Below are 16,739 nucleotides of genomic sequence, written 5' to 3'. Positions count from 1 at the left end.
CCTCTTTCCCCCAGCTGTTCCTTGTCTCCTCCTAACTACCTCGTCACCCCTTTTCCCACCTGTTCCCTTTTTCCCTCTGATTAGTCCTCTATATCTCTCTCTGTTTTTGTTTCTGTCTTTGTCGGATTCTTGTTTGTGTTGTTCATGCCTGAACCAGACTATCGTCATGTTTGCTGCAACCTTGTCCTGTCCTGTCGGAATCTGCCGGTCCATCTGAGCCTACGTTTGTTTTGTTATTAAAGAAGCTCTGTTTACGTTAAGTCGCTTTTGGGTCCTCATTCACGCACCGTAACATTCAGTGCAGCAAACTCTCTCCAGAAGTTCAGTGAGGATCTCTGAATGATCCAATGTTGACCTAAATGACTAATGATGATAAATACAATCCACCTGTGTGTAATCAAGTCTCCGTATAAATGCACCTGCACTGTGATAGTCTCAGAGGTCCGTTAAAAGTGCAGAGAGCATCATGAAGAACAAGGAACACACCAGGCAGGTCCGAGATACTGTTGTGAAGAAGTTTAAAGCCGGATTTGGATACAAAAATATTTCCCAAGCTTTAAACATCCCAAGGAGCACTGTGCAAGCGATAATATTGAAATGGAAGGAGTATCAGACCACTGCAAATCTACCAAGACCTGGCCGTCCCTCTAAACTTTCAGCTCATACAAGGAGAAGACTGATCAGAGATGCAGCCAAGAGGCCCATGATCACTCTGGATGAACTGCAGAGATCTACAGCTGAGGTGGGAGACTCTGTCCATAGGACAACCATCAGTCGTATATTGCACAAATCTGGCCTTTATGGAAGAGTGGCAAGAAGAAAGCCATTTCTTAAAGATATCCATAAAAGGTGTTGTTTAAAGTTTGCCACAAGCCACCTGGGAGACACACCAAACATGTGGAAGAAGGTGCTCTGGTCAGATGAAACCAAAATGGAAATTTTGGCAACAATGCAAAACGTTATGTTTGGCGTAAAAGCAACACAGCGCATCACCCTGAACACATCATCCCCACTGTCAAACATGGTGGTGGCAGCATCATGGTTTGGGCCTGGTTTTCTTCAGCAGGGATGGGGAATATGGTTAAAATTGATGGGAAGATGGATGGAGCCAAATACAGGACCATTCTGGAAGAAAACCTGATGGAGTCTGCAATGATTCAAAACATAAAGCAAAATCTACAATGGAATGGTTCAAAAATAAACATATCCAGGTGTTAGAATGGCCAAGTCAAAGTCCAGACCTGAATCCAATCGAGAATCTGTGGAAAGAACTGAAAACTGCTGTTCACAAATGCTCTCCATCCAACCTCACTGAGCTCGAGCTGTTTTGCAAGGAGGAATGGGAAAAAAATTCAGTCTCTCGATGTGCAAAACTGATAGAGACATACCCCAAGCGACTTACAGCTGTAATCGCAGCAAAAGGTGGCGCTACAAAGTATTAACTTAAGGGGGCTGAATAATTTTGCACGCCCAATTTTTCAGTTTTTGATTTGTTAAAAAAGTTTGAAATATCCAATAAATGTCGTTCCACTTCATGATTGTGTCCCACTTGTTGTTGATTCTTCACAAAAAAATACAGTTTTATATCTTTATGTTTGAAGCCTGAAATGTGGCAAAAGGTCGCAAAGTTCAAGGGGGCGGAATACTTTCGCAAGGCACTGTAGGTGTCTGTCTGTCTGTCTGTCTGTCTGTCTGTCTGTCTGTCTGTCTGCCTGCCTCTAGGTGTCCGTCTCTTTCTGTCTGTCGGTCTGCCTGTCTGTGTGTAACTAGGTGTGTGTGTGTATCTGTCTGTCTGTCTGTCTGTCTGTCTGTCTGTCTGTCTGTCTGTCTGTCTGTCTGTCTGTCTGTCTGTCTCTGTCTGTCTGTCTGTCTGTCTGTCTGTCTGTACCTAGGTGTGCACGTCTCTTTACCCTAACTGTGCTCGTATGTGCTTATCCCCACCCATTCATGCGTGTTTGTCTTGTTAGTTCCCAGCACTCCCTTTCCTCTCCTCTCCACTCATTTTTCCATGAGAGAGTTCGACAGCTAAGCAGAGCTTAAAGATAGATGGAGCAAGAGAAAAGGATGAAAAGTAAATTGACAGGAGGCTGGGTCTCCTCAGTGGAGAAACAGAGCCGGTGAAAGGAAGGGTCAGCGAGGGGATGAAAGTTCAACTCCACTCACTTTGCTTCAGATGGAACTGTTGTCTCACCACAGCTTACATACATTGTAGGGTGAAATGATGTATAGTAGGATGTCAGCCTGGGGCGGAAGCGCCGTGTGTGTGGTGGGGGGGATTGTGTGAGTGATAGCGGTTGGGTTCAGCAATGACTAGCTCTACTAGCTACAGTACTGCTACAGCTCACTAGGCTAACTCCATGTATTTCGCCTGTGAGAAACTAGCCGATTCTTACTAGCTAAAAGCTGGCTTAGCGTAGCTAAGACGACCAGCTAAGAAGTGGCCCGTAGACACTGTTCTTGGATCAGCTTATACTACCCAAATCTTAACCCAAATAAAACAATTATGTTAAACTAAATTAGGACAAGGGTCAACTTCCCTCTCTTTCCCCAGTGTTAGCTACTGGCCGCTAAAGTTGCTAGCCACGGTTGTTTACTATGCTAGTAGATTTTGTCGCCCCAGTGTTAGCCTCTAGTCGCTAAAGTTGCTAGCAGCAGTTGTTGATAGTGATCCCTAGACTCTCATTTCTCAGTGTTAGCCTCTAGTCCCTAAAGTCGCTAACTGTGGTTATATACTTCACCCGATTTAGTGTCCCTTACCGAAAAAAATAGGCTTCTTGCAAATGGTTGCAAACAGCAAATTTATGACAAGCTCATATTTTCACATGCTAATTACTTTTGTGGCAATCTGTTGCAGCAATCTGTTGCGGCAAATTTGCGGCGACTTGTAAACTTCTGAAATTATGGGAACCTTGTGGTGAGCATTCTACTATTCTCTGCAAATTTGCTGCAAACTCATTACTAATATGCAAATTTGATCTGTTTTCTTTGTTAGTTTGTGTACACTCTCCGTGTATTTTTTTCCCGTTTTTCAGAGATACAGTATTTTCAACTTAACTTCCGTTTCCCCTGAAAAACGGATAGTGTCTTATCTACTTAAACCAAGTCAAATATAACTTTAAAGGAACTTTCTACTCACAAATAAAACTAAACTGATGATACTAAATACACTAAATAAACATGTAACATGAATAGACAGTGTCTTGAACAGATAAAAAATAAATCCAATATAAATGTCTTATCTCTCTCACAATGAAAACATTGCGTCACAATATTAACCTTAAAATCCTCAGCATGCTAATGAAGATAAGAGCAAAGACAGAATATTTTCCAGATAAATTGTTTGTTTTTATGTAGCTACAACATTTATATGAAAAAAAATGGGACCCAGCGAAGGCTGGTAGGAGGAGTTACAGGACGACAGGGTCATTGTAATGGCTGGCATGGTATAGATGGAACGGAGTCAAACGCCGTTCCCATATGTTTGATGTGTTTGATACGTTCCTCCTATAGCCTCACCCACCAGCCGCCACTGATGTAAACACTATGGGGATGTGAATTAACCTTAGGATGTTTAAATGGCCAAAATGCAGCATTTACATGAGCTAAGCAATGATTTTTCAACCAATAGAAGTTAGAATAGAGAATGAACAATATTTTAAATAATTAAATCAACAAAATCAACTTCAGAACTATTGCCTTTTTGAGGAGACTTTAGAGATAGCGGCCATGTGGACGTCCTATGTCAAAAGCTTGTTGAAACAATGTGTGCGCTGAAACAATCCGAAAACATAAAACAAAAACAACATCAAGATCCTGAAAACAATTACTGAAAACGTTTTTTTATTTTGACATCTTAAAAGGTAGACTCATCAGCTAATGTTTCCGCAGGTTTGACTTTGGAAAAGCGGTGTTAACTGTTACAAATCTGACTGACCAGGTGAATTCAGGTGAAAGCTATGATCCCTTATTGATGTCACTTGTTAAATCCACTTCAATCAGTGTAGATGAAGGGCAGGAGACAGATTAAACAATTCATTTTAAGCCTTGTGAGATTTGAGACATGGATTGTGCATGTGTGCCATTCAGAGGGTGAATGGGTAAGACAAATATTTAAATGCCTTTGACCGGTTTGTGTCAAGAACTGCAACGCTGCTGGGTTTTTCATGCTCAATAGTTTGCCGTGTGTATCAAGAATGTTCCAGGACATCCACACAACTGTGGGAAGCATTGGAGTCAACTTGGGCCAGCATCCCTGTGGAACACTTTCGACACCTTGTAGAGTCTATGCCCCATCAAATTGAGGCTGGGCGGGGGGGGGGGGGGGGGGGGGGGCTATATAATCAAACAATGTAGCTAGCATAAACTGGGACTAAGGCCCACTAAATGTACCTTTAAATGTGTGGCCAACTGTACATAGAGAGCCACTGTACACAGTATATGTTTTCCAGTCAAGCCTCAACACAACTGATTCACACTAATCGACGAATGATGATCTTCAATCTAGAGTGAGGACGTCATCATCAAGAGCAAGTTGTCTACTAGTTGTCTATTCTTTTTACACTCTGGTGTTTAAGGCTTGGGTGAAAGAAAAACAACTCAAATGAATTATTGTTAACTTGCATCTCAATACATTTTGACCTTGTGCACACATATTTCTCTGGCCTCAGTTTGATTGAGGGCATCAATCTTTCTTTTTGCCTGGTAACGGATTGTTTCAACAACAACAAAAAGAAAGAGATATAACTACAGGAGCTCTCTAATAGTTTAAAGCAATGAAATATATAATTGTGACAAAGAATGAATTAATGAATTGGCTACATTTCATGAGAATAATACATGCATTTGCTTACCTGATCACGCTTGAAGACGATACACTCATGTATCACTCAAAAGAAGTGTCATCAGTGAGTGCACCGCAAACATCTTTCCAGGGTGTTGATGCAGCCTCTTCCCAATGCAGCCTCTTCCAACACCACGGGTATGGGAAGGGTATCCATGTGCAGAAGTTAAGTTTTGCTTTGACGTCAAGTCACCTCATATTGTTGCTAACTAACATGCTACTGAACAGTGCCGCTAGAATATTGACATGAAAAAGACAGCAATGTCTTCACCTAAAAATACGTTTTTAAAAATATTTAGCAGGTCATTAGTTAGTTAGCTAGCTTTCAGATTAAATGTGAAAAAATATGATAGTAAATGTTAGCAAGCTAGCTAGCCATTCAGTGGCGCTGACAGGCTGAAACTGATATAGCAGAAAAAATGTTTCACTCTATCCAATAAAACATTACGTTGCTAACCAGGCATCAATTAGCTAATTTTAATGTTTATATAATATGTTTAAATAATAAGTTAGACACTCACCGGACAACATTGGTAGGTAGCTAGATTGTTTGGTTTCCATTTGCAACTGATTTTTCTTCTCCCCCTTGGCATGGTTGTCAACGGTTACTGTGTTGTGTTCACCAAAAATGACTTCTGGCGAACTGTTTGCCACTAGTGGCAATAAATACTATTGTTGCCAAATGTTTGCCGCATATTCACCACTAGTGCAAACTTCTGGTTACATTTTGTGGCACACTATTTAGTTTGCAGCAAATTTGCCACAAACTTGCGGGAAGTTTGCAGCAAAAAAAATATTTTGGTAAGGGCTACTGTTCACTAGTTTTAGCTTCCACCAGACTTTCTCTCCCTAGTGTTAACCTCTAGCCACCAAAGTCGCTAATTCTGGTTATTTACTATTTGTATTTGTATGCTGGTGATCAGTAGACTCTCTCTCCCCACTATGAGCCTCTCTCCCCAGTGTTAGCCTCTAGCATCTAAAGTAGCTAGCAGTGGTTATTTACTGTGCTGCAGGGGTCACCGGAGACATTACGAGCTTTGCCCTGCTCCCAGCAGACCTCCTTGTGTGATACACGACCAATAAAGTGCACAGTTAGCCCCGCACTATATCCCACTGTAGGCCTATAAAGATTGCAGCGGCTGCCATGTGGTGATATTGCGTGGGCGCTTTGCTGTGTGTGTATGTCTTTATGTGTTTGTTTTGTCTGGTATAGCCTGGGACTTTGAACAGGGTATAGCAGTGTGAGTGTATTTGATTTTCGGTCTCTTTTCTTTATTTTTGATAGTTAGTTCGTTTGTTCTTTCTTTCTTTGTACATTTTCTTCTTTCTCTATGACGGTCTTTGACTTTCTCTCTCGCTCTCTCTACTCTCTCTCTCTACTCTCTCAATCCATATCTCCTTCTCTCCCTGAGTGTGTTTGCTTTCGTGTGTTCGGTGCGTGTCTGTTCTGTGTGACAGAACATTTTGTTCTTTCTTTTCTATTACCATAACATACTGAATACCATGCGGATGAGCTGCCTTCACTGTCAATATCCCTGAACAAGACCTCAGAGACCAAGGCTATTGATGGATCACATTCTTTCCTGAGTCCGATCCGTTGAACACACTCAAGGCTCTGCATGGGCCCTGGACCCTATACCAAGGACTGGCAAAAACACAGTAGGACCAAGAGCTTGGTTTTCGATCTGTTCTGGCCTGTTTGTGTGTGTGTGTGTGTGTTTGTGTGTGTGTGTGTGAGCATCCATGCGTGAGGTTTGGAGAGAGACCGAAAACCCTTAGAAAAAGGGCAAATATGGCTGCTCTTTCTTCATGGACACAGTGGACCTGGAGTATGTTCTATACCCTTCTGCGCACACACACACACACAAACATACACAGGCACACACGCTCACACACAAACCTACCAACCACTTAACAACTGCTGATTGTGAATTTGACTACGGCAGCAGATCAATATTTCCGATGAAGAGAGATTGAGACTGAGAAACAGCTGAGAGACTGAGAAACAGCTTCCATGTCAAGGCCATCAGACTGTTAAATAGCCACCACTAGTCCGCCTCCACTCAGCTACCCGCCCTGAACTTTAATCACTGTTCTAGCCCGGCTACCACCATGTACTCTTCCAGACATAGTCTTTGCCCTAGCGCTACAGAGCTGAATAAAATAATCAGCTAGATGATGAGTTGGCTATTTGACTCAGCTCTGTAGTGCCAAGGCAAACAACAAAATGTGCATCCAGGGGGGGCCCCAGGATGGAGTTTGGGAAACCCTGCTCTAGACATTGACACGGGTCACTTTAACAATGTTTACATGCTGTTTCACCCTCTTCATATGCATGTACTGTATGGCTAGTCATGGCTCATCCTATGTATAAAAAAAATGCAATAATTCTGGATTATGTTTGTATTGTTTTTTTATTGCTAGGTATTACTGCACTGTTGGCGCTAAAAACTACAAGCATTTCACTGCACCTGCGATAACATCTGCAGATCTGTGTATGCTACAGTAGCAAGTTTCCATGTTTTACTAAAAAAAATTGTCTGTTTGTTAGATATAGAGCAGGTCCAGGGAGTGTACGGCTGGGCTGGGTTCCCATGTATGGAGCTGAGAGCCGAGAGGAGACAGTGGTACTAGCATCGGAGCCCCACAGATATTGATATCGAGCTGTCTGCATGGTTGAATAGTGATTCCTCCATCTCTCACTCTCTCATTCTTATTTCCATCGCTCACTGGACTAGGTCTTCCAGTCTGCTCTAGTTCCGTCCACCAAACCCCAGATGAGCTCTCTCAGAACCTGGAATAAACTTAATGCAGTCACTCCCTACTCTCTCTCTCTCTCTCTTTCTCTCTCTCGTTCTCTCGCTCTCCTTCGCTTGGGCGGACTCCAATATGATTTGCTTATGGCGTCCGGTATTTCAGGGCTGTCTACGTTTTATGCAATGTCATTGACAGATGAGGACATAGTGATTGGGAATAGTGGCCAGATTCGGAGTGTGATAGCCGGCCAAAATTCACAAGCAATGGGAGGAGCAATAGAGACAACAAATGCAAAGCAGCTTTTTCTCAGGATGGACTGACATGTAAAAACGCCCTCGCCAATCTATTTAAAATTAGCGTGTGCGTCTTTCCAGATCCACAGAAAAAGTTTTAAAGGTGCATTTGAAAATGGGAAGTTGAAAGATGTTGACTTGTCTGTTCTCTACAAGGAAGACCATGACACTGAAACTTCCCCGAGCTCTTTACACAGACACATGTCAACAGCTAGCAGGTTTATATCGTGTGTTGTTCTGTGGATATAAGTGTGCCGATTGCTCTTATTAATTGCTGTCTTCACCTCTCTCTCTCCCTCTTTCAGTATGTCATCCGTCTTTGTATTAGTGTCAGGTTGGGGATGAACGGGGTTGTTCCACTGAAGTCTTGATTCGAGCTGTGAACTAAAATATATTTTCTCTCTCTCTTCTCTCTTTTGGTCTACCCACAGGTGACTCATCGCAGGGCGGTAAGTGGACTATCTATCTCTCTTCACCTTCTCTCTTGCTCGGTGCTTGACTTGGACTGAAATGGATGCCAGTACTCATTTTTGGGTGCAGGGACTGTTTATATTTAGGTGCAGGAGCTCCACAATACTTTTGAGCTAATATTCTACAAGAGGTGCGGGAGTTCAAGCAGTAGAAAAAAGTGCTGGTATTCAGCTCCAGTGAGATCCTGCCCAAGTCAAGCACTGCTCTTTCTCTGACACATGTACTGATGTTTTATGTCTGTGGCTGAATGTCAGACAATGGTGCAAATATGAACAGTTTTATTTTCCCAAACCTAAAGTTGTTTACTAAGGGAAGTCAAAAACCATAGTGCATAAAAGAGTACTTAAAAGTGTGTAAATGGATTCAAGTAAAATTGTTCTAATGACTCAAACATAGATACGTGTTTTATCTGAGGTCTACATAAGTGGCGGCTAGTGGGAGGAGTTATAGGAGGACAGGCTCATTGTAATGGCCCAGAATGGAAAAAAATGGAACAGAGTCAAACATGTGGTTTCCATATATGTGATGCGTTCCATTCCAGCCACGACAACGAGCCCGTCCTCCTGTAGCTCCTCCCACCAGCCTCAACTGGTCTACACAGCAGAACAGGCACAACTCGGAGGTTTAACTGAAGCCATAAGGTTGGTGCGCATAATATAAAAGGAATAGCCAGTTCCACATATCTGAGGAAGAGAGTCTACAGAGATAGTATACATTAAAACATTTTAAGCAGAAACATTATTATGCATAAGTATTATCATTTAACATGATATATATTCTAGCATAAAATGTTAACTCGGGGAATCCATTTCCACTCTGCTGGACAGAGGTGGTGTGACCCAACACACCCCTCCAATTCAGGATAATAGGACATACCAATTAGCAGCACACCCTTTAACACACTCTAGAACAGAGCTGCATAATCATAAAAAAAACATGTTGGGTCATCATTTGATTGGACACTACATTTTTGGCAATTTAAATTGCAAAAGACAGGGATATTTACCTGTATGGCTACATGTGGCCGTCATGCCCGCTTTCACACAAACATTCCAAAATTATAATAATCATAATCAACACTCCACTTGGGTATCCAAAATCCTAATGTGCCACTTCAAACCAGTCGGATTGAGATTAATTTGCCACTTGAACTTTTCTCACAGCGGTGAAAGACAACTTTAAGGGGAGTGCAATTACCATTAATTTGGTGTTGTGAGGCTGTGGGATTTCTGCCTTGATGTCGCTGAGAGGAGCTCACTCGCCTCACATGGCAGCTCTCAGTGGATTGTGAGCAATCCCAATCAATCATGGCTGGTTGGGGCACAGCAATTGACAACAATAACCGCTCAGGGCTAGTGATTGATAAGACTAGATTTATGATAATTCAATAATCAATATGGTGTTACATAATAGCCTGAAAATTAACAAATGAAGTACAAAGACAACTTTTGATTTTACTTAGTAAGACATCCTCTATGTCAAATTTCAGACCGCCCAACCAGCCCGATCCACCTCCACGTCCGACCCCCACTAGTCTAGTGAATTTTGGCCCATTCCTCCTGACAGAGCTGGTGTAACTGAGTCAGGTTTGTAGGCCTCCTTGCTCGCACATGCTTTCTGACTTTGTTGTCCTTAAGCCATTTTGCCACAACTTTGGAAGTATGCTTGGGTTCACTGTCCATTTGGAAGACCCGTTTGCGACCAAGCTTTAACTTCATGACTAATGTCTTGAGATGTTGCTTCAATATATCCACACAACTTTCCTACCTCATGATGCCATCTATTTTGTGAAGTGCACCAGTCCCTCCTGCAGCAAAGCACCCCCACAACATGATACTGCCACCCCCGTGCTTCACGGTTGGGGTGGTGTTCTTCAGCTTGCAAGCCGCCTCCCTTTTCCTCCAAACATAACGATGGTCATTATGGCCAAACAGTTCTATTTTTGTTTCATCAGACCAGAGGACATTTCTACAAAAAGTACGATCTTTGTCCCCATGTGCAATTGCAAACCGTAGTCTGTCTTTTTTCTGGCTGTTTTGGAGCAGTAGCTTCTTCCTCTCTGAGCAGCCTTTCAGGTTATGTCAATATAGGACTCGTTTTACTGTGGATATAGATACTTTTGTACTTGTTTCCTCCAGCATCTTCACAGGGTCCTTTGCTGTTGTTCTGGGATTGAGTTTCGCACCAAAGTACGTTCCACTTTAGGAGACAGAATGCATCTCCTTCCTGAGCGGTATGACGGCTGTGTGGTCCCATGGTGTTTATACTTGCGTACTATTGTTTGTACAGATGAACGTGGTACCTTCAGGCATTTGGAAATTGCTCCCAAGGATGAACCAGACTTGTGGAGGTCTACAATTTTTGTGGAGGTCTTGGCTGATTTATTTTGATTTTCCCATGATGTCAAACAAAGAGGCACTGAGTTTGAATACATTGGAATACATCCTGCCGGTCCTCTGGCAGTCTCTATGGGGGTGCCACAGGGTTCAATTCTCGGGCCGACTCTTTTCTCTGTATATATCAATGATGTTTCTCATGCTGCGGGCGATTCCCTGATCCACCTCTACGCAGACGACACCATTCTATATACTTCCGGCCCGTCCTTGGACACTGTGCTATCTAACCTCCAAACGAGCTTCAATGCCATACAGCACTCCTTCCGTGGCCTCCAACTGCTCTTAAACGCTAGTAAAACCAAATGCATGCTTTTCAACCGTTCGCTGCCTGCACCCGCACGCCTGACCAGCATCACCACCCTGGATGGTTCCGACCTTGAATATGTGGACATCTATAAGTACCTAGGTGTCTGGCTAGACTCTAAACTCTCCTTCCAGACCCATATCAAACATCTCCAATCGAAAATCAAATCAAGAGTCGGCTTTCTATTCCGCAACAAAGCCTCCTTCACTCACGCCGCCAAACTTACCCTAGTAAAACTGACTATCCTACCGATCCTCGACTTCGGCGATGTCATCTACAAAATTGCTTCCAACACTCTACTCAGCAAACTGGATGCAGTTTATCACAGTGCCATCCGTTTTGTCACTAAAGCACCTTATACCACCCACCACTGCGACTTGTATGCTCTAGTCGGCTGGCCCTCGCTACATATTCGTCGCCAGACCCACTGGCTCCAGGTCATCTACAAGTCCATGCTAGGTAAAGCTCCGCCTTATCTCAGTTCACTGGTTACGATGGCAACACCCATCCGTAGCCCGCGCTCCAGCAGGTGTATCTCACTGATCATCCCTAAAGCCAACACCTCATTTGGCCGCCTTTCGTTCCAGTTCTCTGCTGCCTGTGACTGGAACGAATTGCAAAAATCGCTGAAGTTGGAGACTTTTATCTCCCTCACCAACTTCAAACATCTGCTATCTGAGCAGCTAACCGATCGCTGCAGCTGTACATAGTCTATTGGTAAATAGCCCACCCATTTTCACCTACCTCATCCCCATACTGTTTTTATTTATTTATTTTTCTGCTCTTTTGCACACCAATATCTCTACCTGTACATAACCATCTGATCATTTATCACTCCAGTGTTAATCTGCATAATTGTAATTATTTGCCTACCTTCTCATGCCTTTTGCACACAATGTATATATAGACTCCCCTTTTTTCTACTGTGTTATTGACTTGTTAATTGTTTACTCCATGTGTAACTCTGTGTTGTCTGTTCACACTGCTATGCCTTATCTTGGCCAGGTCGCAGTTGCAAATGAGAACTTGTTCTCAACTAGCCTACCTGGATAAATAAAGGTGAAATCAAAAAATAAAAAAAATAAAAAAATAAAAATCCTCAGGTACACCTCCAATTGACTCAAATGATGTCAATTAGCCTATCAGAAGCTTCTAAAGCCATGACATAATTTTCTGGAATGTTCCAAGCTGTTTAAAGGCACAGGCAACTTAGTGTATGTACACTTCTGACCCACTGGAATTGTGAAATAATCTGTCTGTAAACAATTGTTGGAAAAAATTGCTTGTGTCATGCACAAAGTAGATGTCCTAACTGACTTTAGGAGACCACTCCATAAGAAACCACTCCACAAGAAATGTGTGGTGTGGTTGAAAAACAAGTTTTATTAACTCCAACCTAAGTGTATGTAAACTTCCGGCTTCAACTGTACATACAGAAACAGTCAGGGGTGAAAGTAGATTTATTTTCTATACTAAAAAAATGACAGGGTAGCCTACTCTGCTGACACTGACAAACAGATCAATAAAAATATGTTTTCTGATTCATATAATTGGCCTACGAAAAGAGACACAAATACAATTATGACGTCCGTCTAACCTGGAGGAGGAAATGATTGTCCAAAACCAACAAAACTGGCCTCGACTCAATGATAAAGACAGTGAATATGCACAATCACTAGCTGATGTTCTCTGTTGGTGCCAGTAAGATAGGCCACTGTTCGCTCAATTAAGTTAATAATAATCTATTTGGTATCTTCAGCGTGCGCTGCCCAAATTGCAGACCCTTCCGACTGTAGGCTATGCGATTTTAAAATAAGCTTTTTAAAAAAGATGATAATGATCCTTTGTGGCCAAATCATCCTCTCTGGTGTAATAGCCTATTTTGAATGATTTTATTTACTCCTGCATAGACAGGAGTAAGCTAATTAGGCTACATCATTTTGGCAATTTAATTCAATTTACTTTAGGGAAAGCTTCCCCTGGCCTTATGGTCACCGCCTATGCCTTTTAATGTTGCATAAACACAACCAGTCACAATATTTTTTATCTGATTGTCAAACTATCACTTAACAGAGGCGCTCCTGTAGGCTACCCCCACACATTCGTCCACTCACAAAATCATTTCAGCATCAAAACCACAACAGTGCACTCACTGTTCCTCACATTTTGATGAATGAAAAGAGATCTGTTACAAAACACCTGCGTGTATTGAATGACATTCTGTGATTTGTCATTAGGCCTACGCTTGTAACCTGAATTGATTCATCCACTGTTTTCCACTCGCGCTTCGGTCTCGTCCACTCACCACCACCGGCCACTCATCTCCGCCTTGACAAAATGTAAGTGTTCTCCTCAAACCACAATGCAATTTCGGAGTGCGTACCAACCGGTTTCAAGTGAATTAGAAAATCGTTCATGCGGCTGACAGGCAGTATTATTAAATAATTGTTTAATATTGTATACTTTTTTAGGCATGCTTTAATTGTGATAGGCTCACGTTTGACCGGTTGAGCGTACCCCCACTATTTATTTTGACAGGACGCAGTAACAGCCCGTACCGCCTTCTTTCACCACTGGAAACAGTACATCTGGAAACAGAAACAGTACATCCTCCTACATATTCATCTCATAGGCCTAGTAGTACTGTAGAGCGCTTTTAACTTGAACACGATATACATGTAGTTGGGTTATACCGTCCTGCCCCTAGAGGCCCACAGCCCTGCAGCTTCCCAACCCAACACACCCTACTCAGCTTTAGGATCGTAGGGAAACATTGGTTTCTGGTGTGTTAGGCCAAAGCCAAAGTGACAACCAACAGTACGGCAGACCCCCAGGGCCAGGTCTGACCAGCCCAGCAGGTAGGAATTGCCTAAATGACGTGGGCATGTTTTCACAACAGATTCCTTTTGTTGTTCAGTATTCCATATAAGGCATCCATTCCAGAACTTATGTAAATTGCACAGTACACCCTCAATCTTGTAATAAATCAAATCTAGTGATACATGACTTGACATTTATTTGATCCACTGTGGAAGATAAACAACCTTCTAATTAATGGCAATTCATTTCTTAGCCCACGTCGTGGGAGATACCTATTTAGATAGCAAGATGGCGCCGACAGAAAGGGACACCTCGGCTTCTAGTCCTTAGGAAACTATGCAGTATTTTGTTTTTTCTGTATTATTTCTTACATTGTTAGCCCAGAAAATCTTAAGTGTTATTACATACAGCCGGGAAGAATTGGATATCAGAGGGACGTCAATTTACCAGCACTACAACCAGGATTACGACTTTCCCGAAGCGGATCCTTTGTTCGAAACACCCAAGGCATTCGAACTGATTCCAGAGGGTGACCCAAAACAATGTCACTGCAGAAGAGCTGCCTTCTGGTCAAACTTCAGAGGCGTGCACACCGCTTCCGAGTATTTAACTCGCTAATGTCCAGTCTCTAGATTACAAGGTAGACGAAATTAGAGCTAGGGTTGCTTTCCAGAGAGACATCAGAGATTGTAATATACTCTGTTTCACGGAAACATGGCTCTCTGGGGACATGCTGTCACACTCGATACAGCCACCGGGATTCTTTGTACATCGCGCCGACAGGAATAAACATCTCTTCGGGAAGAAGGAGGGCGGGGGTGTATGTTTTATGATTAACGATTCATGGTGTAATTGTAACGCCATACAACAACTCAAGTCCTTCTGTTCACCTGACCTAGAATTCCTCACAATCAAATGCTGTTGTATTATCTCCCAGGAGATAATATATATATATATATCAAATTTGAGGACAAGGCTACCTAAATTCTGTTCAGCATATTGATTGAAGTACCCGGGCTGGCAAAACACTGGATCACTGCTACTCTAAATTCCGTGATGAATACAAGGCCCTCCCCCACTCTCCGTTTGGGAAATCTGACCACGACTCCGTTTTACTTCTCCCCTCCATAGGCAGAAACACACACAGGATGTACCCGTGACAAGGACCATTCAAAGCTGGTCTGACCAATCGGAATCCACGCTTCAAGATTGTTTTGATCACGCGGACTGGGACATGTTCCCGGTAGCCTCAGAGAATAATATAGATGTATATGCTGATTCGGTGAGTGAGTTTATAAGCAAGTGCATAGAAGATGTTGTACCCACTGTGACTATTAAAACCTACCCTAACCAGAAACTGTGGATAGATTGTGGCATTCGCGCAAAACTGAAAGCCTGAACCACTGCATTTAACCATGGAAAGATGACTGGGAATATGGCCGAATATAACCAGTGTAGTTATTCCCTCCGCAAGGCAATCAAACAAGCTAAATGTCAGTATAGGGACAAAGTGGAGTCGCAATTCAAAGGCTCAGACATGAGACGTATGTGGCTGGGTCTACAGGCAATCACGGACTACACAAAGAAAATCAGTCACGTCAAAGACACCGATGTCTTGTTTCCAGACAACCTAAACAGCTTCTTTGCCCGCTTTGAGGATAATACAGTACCACCGACGTGGCCCTTTACCAAGGACTGTGGGCCTTTCCTTCTCCGTGGATGACATGGGTAAGACATTTAAACGTGTTAACCCTCGCAAGGCTGCCGGCCCAGATGGCATCCCGAGTCGTGTCCCCAGAGCATGCACAGACCAGCTGGCTGATGTACAGACATATTCAATCTCTCCCTATCCCATTCTGCTGTCCCCACATGCTTCAAGATGACCACCATTGTTCCTGTACCCAAGAAGGCAAAGGTAATTGAACTGGTCCAAGCACACCAAAACAGTCGTGAAGAGGGCACTCACTACAAAAGCTATTCCCCTCAGGAGACTGAAAATATTTGGCATGGGTCCTCAGATCCTCAAAAGGTTTTACAGCTGCACCATCGAGAGCATCCTGATGGGTTGCGTCACTGCCTGGTATGGCAACTCCTCAGCCTCTGACCGCAATGACTATCGTCGCATAGCAATCGCTTCTGTGATCATGAAGAGCTTTGAGAGACTAGTCAAGGATCATATTACCTCCACCTTACATGTCACCCTAAACCCACTGCAATTTGCATACCGCCCCAATAGGTCCACAGACGATGCAATCGTCATCACACTGCACACTGCCCTATCCCATCTGGACAAGAGGAATGCCTATGTAAAAATGGTGTTCATTGACTACAGCTCAGTATTCAACACCATAGTACCCTCCAAGCTTATCTTTAAGCTTGAGGCCCTGGGTCTCAACCCCGCCCTGTGCGATTGGGTCCTGAATTTCCCGACGGGCCACCCCCAGATGGTGTAGGTAGGAAACAACATCTCCACTTTGCTGATCCTCAACACTAGGGCCTCACAAGGATGTGTGCTCAGCCCCCTCCTGTACTCCCTGTTCACCCATGACTGTGTGGCCATGCACGCCTCCAACTCGATCATCAAGTTTAAAGACGACACAACAGTAGTAGGCTTGAGCAGCAACAACAATGAGATAGCTTGTAGGGAGGAGGTGAAGGCACAACCTCTCACTCAACGTCAACAAAACAAAAGAGATGATCGTAGACTTCAGGAAACAGCCGACGGGACAACAGTGGAGAAGTAGAAAGTTTTAAGTTCTTCGGCCTACACATCACGGACACACTGAAATGGTCCACCCACACAGACAGTGTGGTGAAGAAGGCGTATCGAGGCTGAAGAAATGTTGCTTGTCACCTAA

At 43.2% G+C, this 16,739-nt stretch overlaps 1 protein-coding gene across 6 annotated transcripts in view; it reads left to right on the top strand.

Moving 5' to 3' along the window:
* Positions 1–16,739, top strand: part of LOC110531840 (neurexin-2) — a 1,034,463-nt gene that overhangs the window by 302,295 nt on the left and 715,429 nt on the right. For all 6 annotated transcript variants that reach the window (XM_036987703.1, XM_036987707.1, XM_036987704.1 and 3 more), the window contains exon 5: positions 8,322–8,339. In XM_036987703.1, coding sequence (XP_036843598.1) covers positions 8,322–8,339 — 18 coding nt within the window. The remainder of the gene's footprint in view (positions 1–8,321; positions 8,340–16,739) is intronic.

The sequence above is a fragment of the Oncorhynchus mykiss genome, chromosome 9 (genome assembly GCF_013265735.2).
Source record: "Oncorhynchus mykiss isolate Arlee chromosome 9, USDA_OmykA_1.1, whole genome shotgun sequence".
Classification (NCBI taxonomy): domain Eukaryota; kingdom Metazoa; phylum Chordata; class Actinopteri; order Salmoniformes; family Salmonidae; genus Oncorhynchus; species Oncorhynchus mykiss.
Note: the sequence above shows the minus strand (reverse complement) of the source record. Positions and strands in the feature narration are given on the sequence as shown.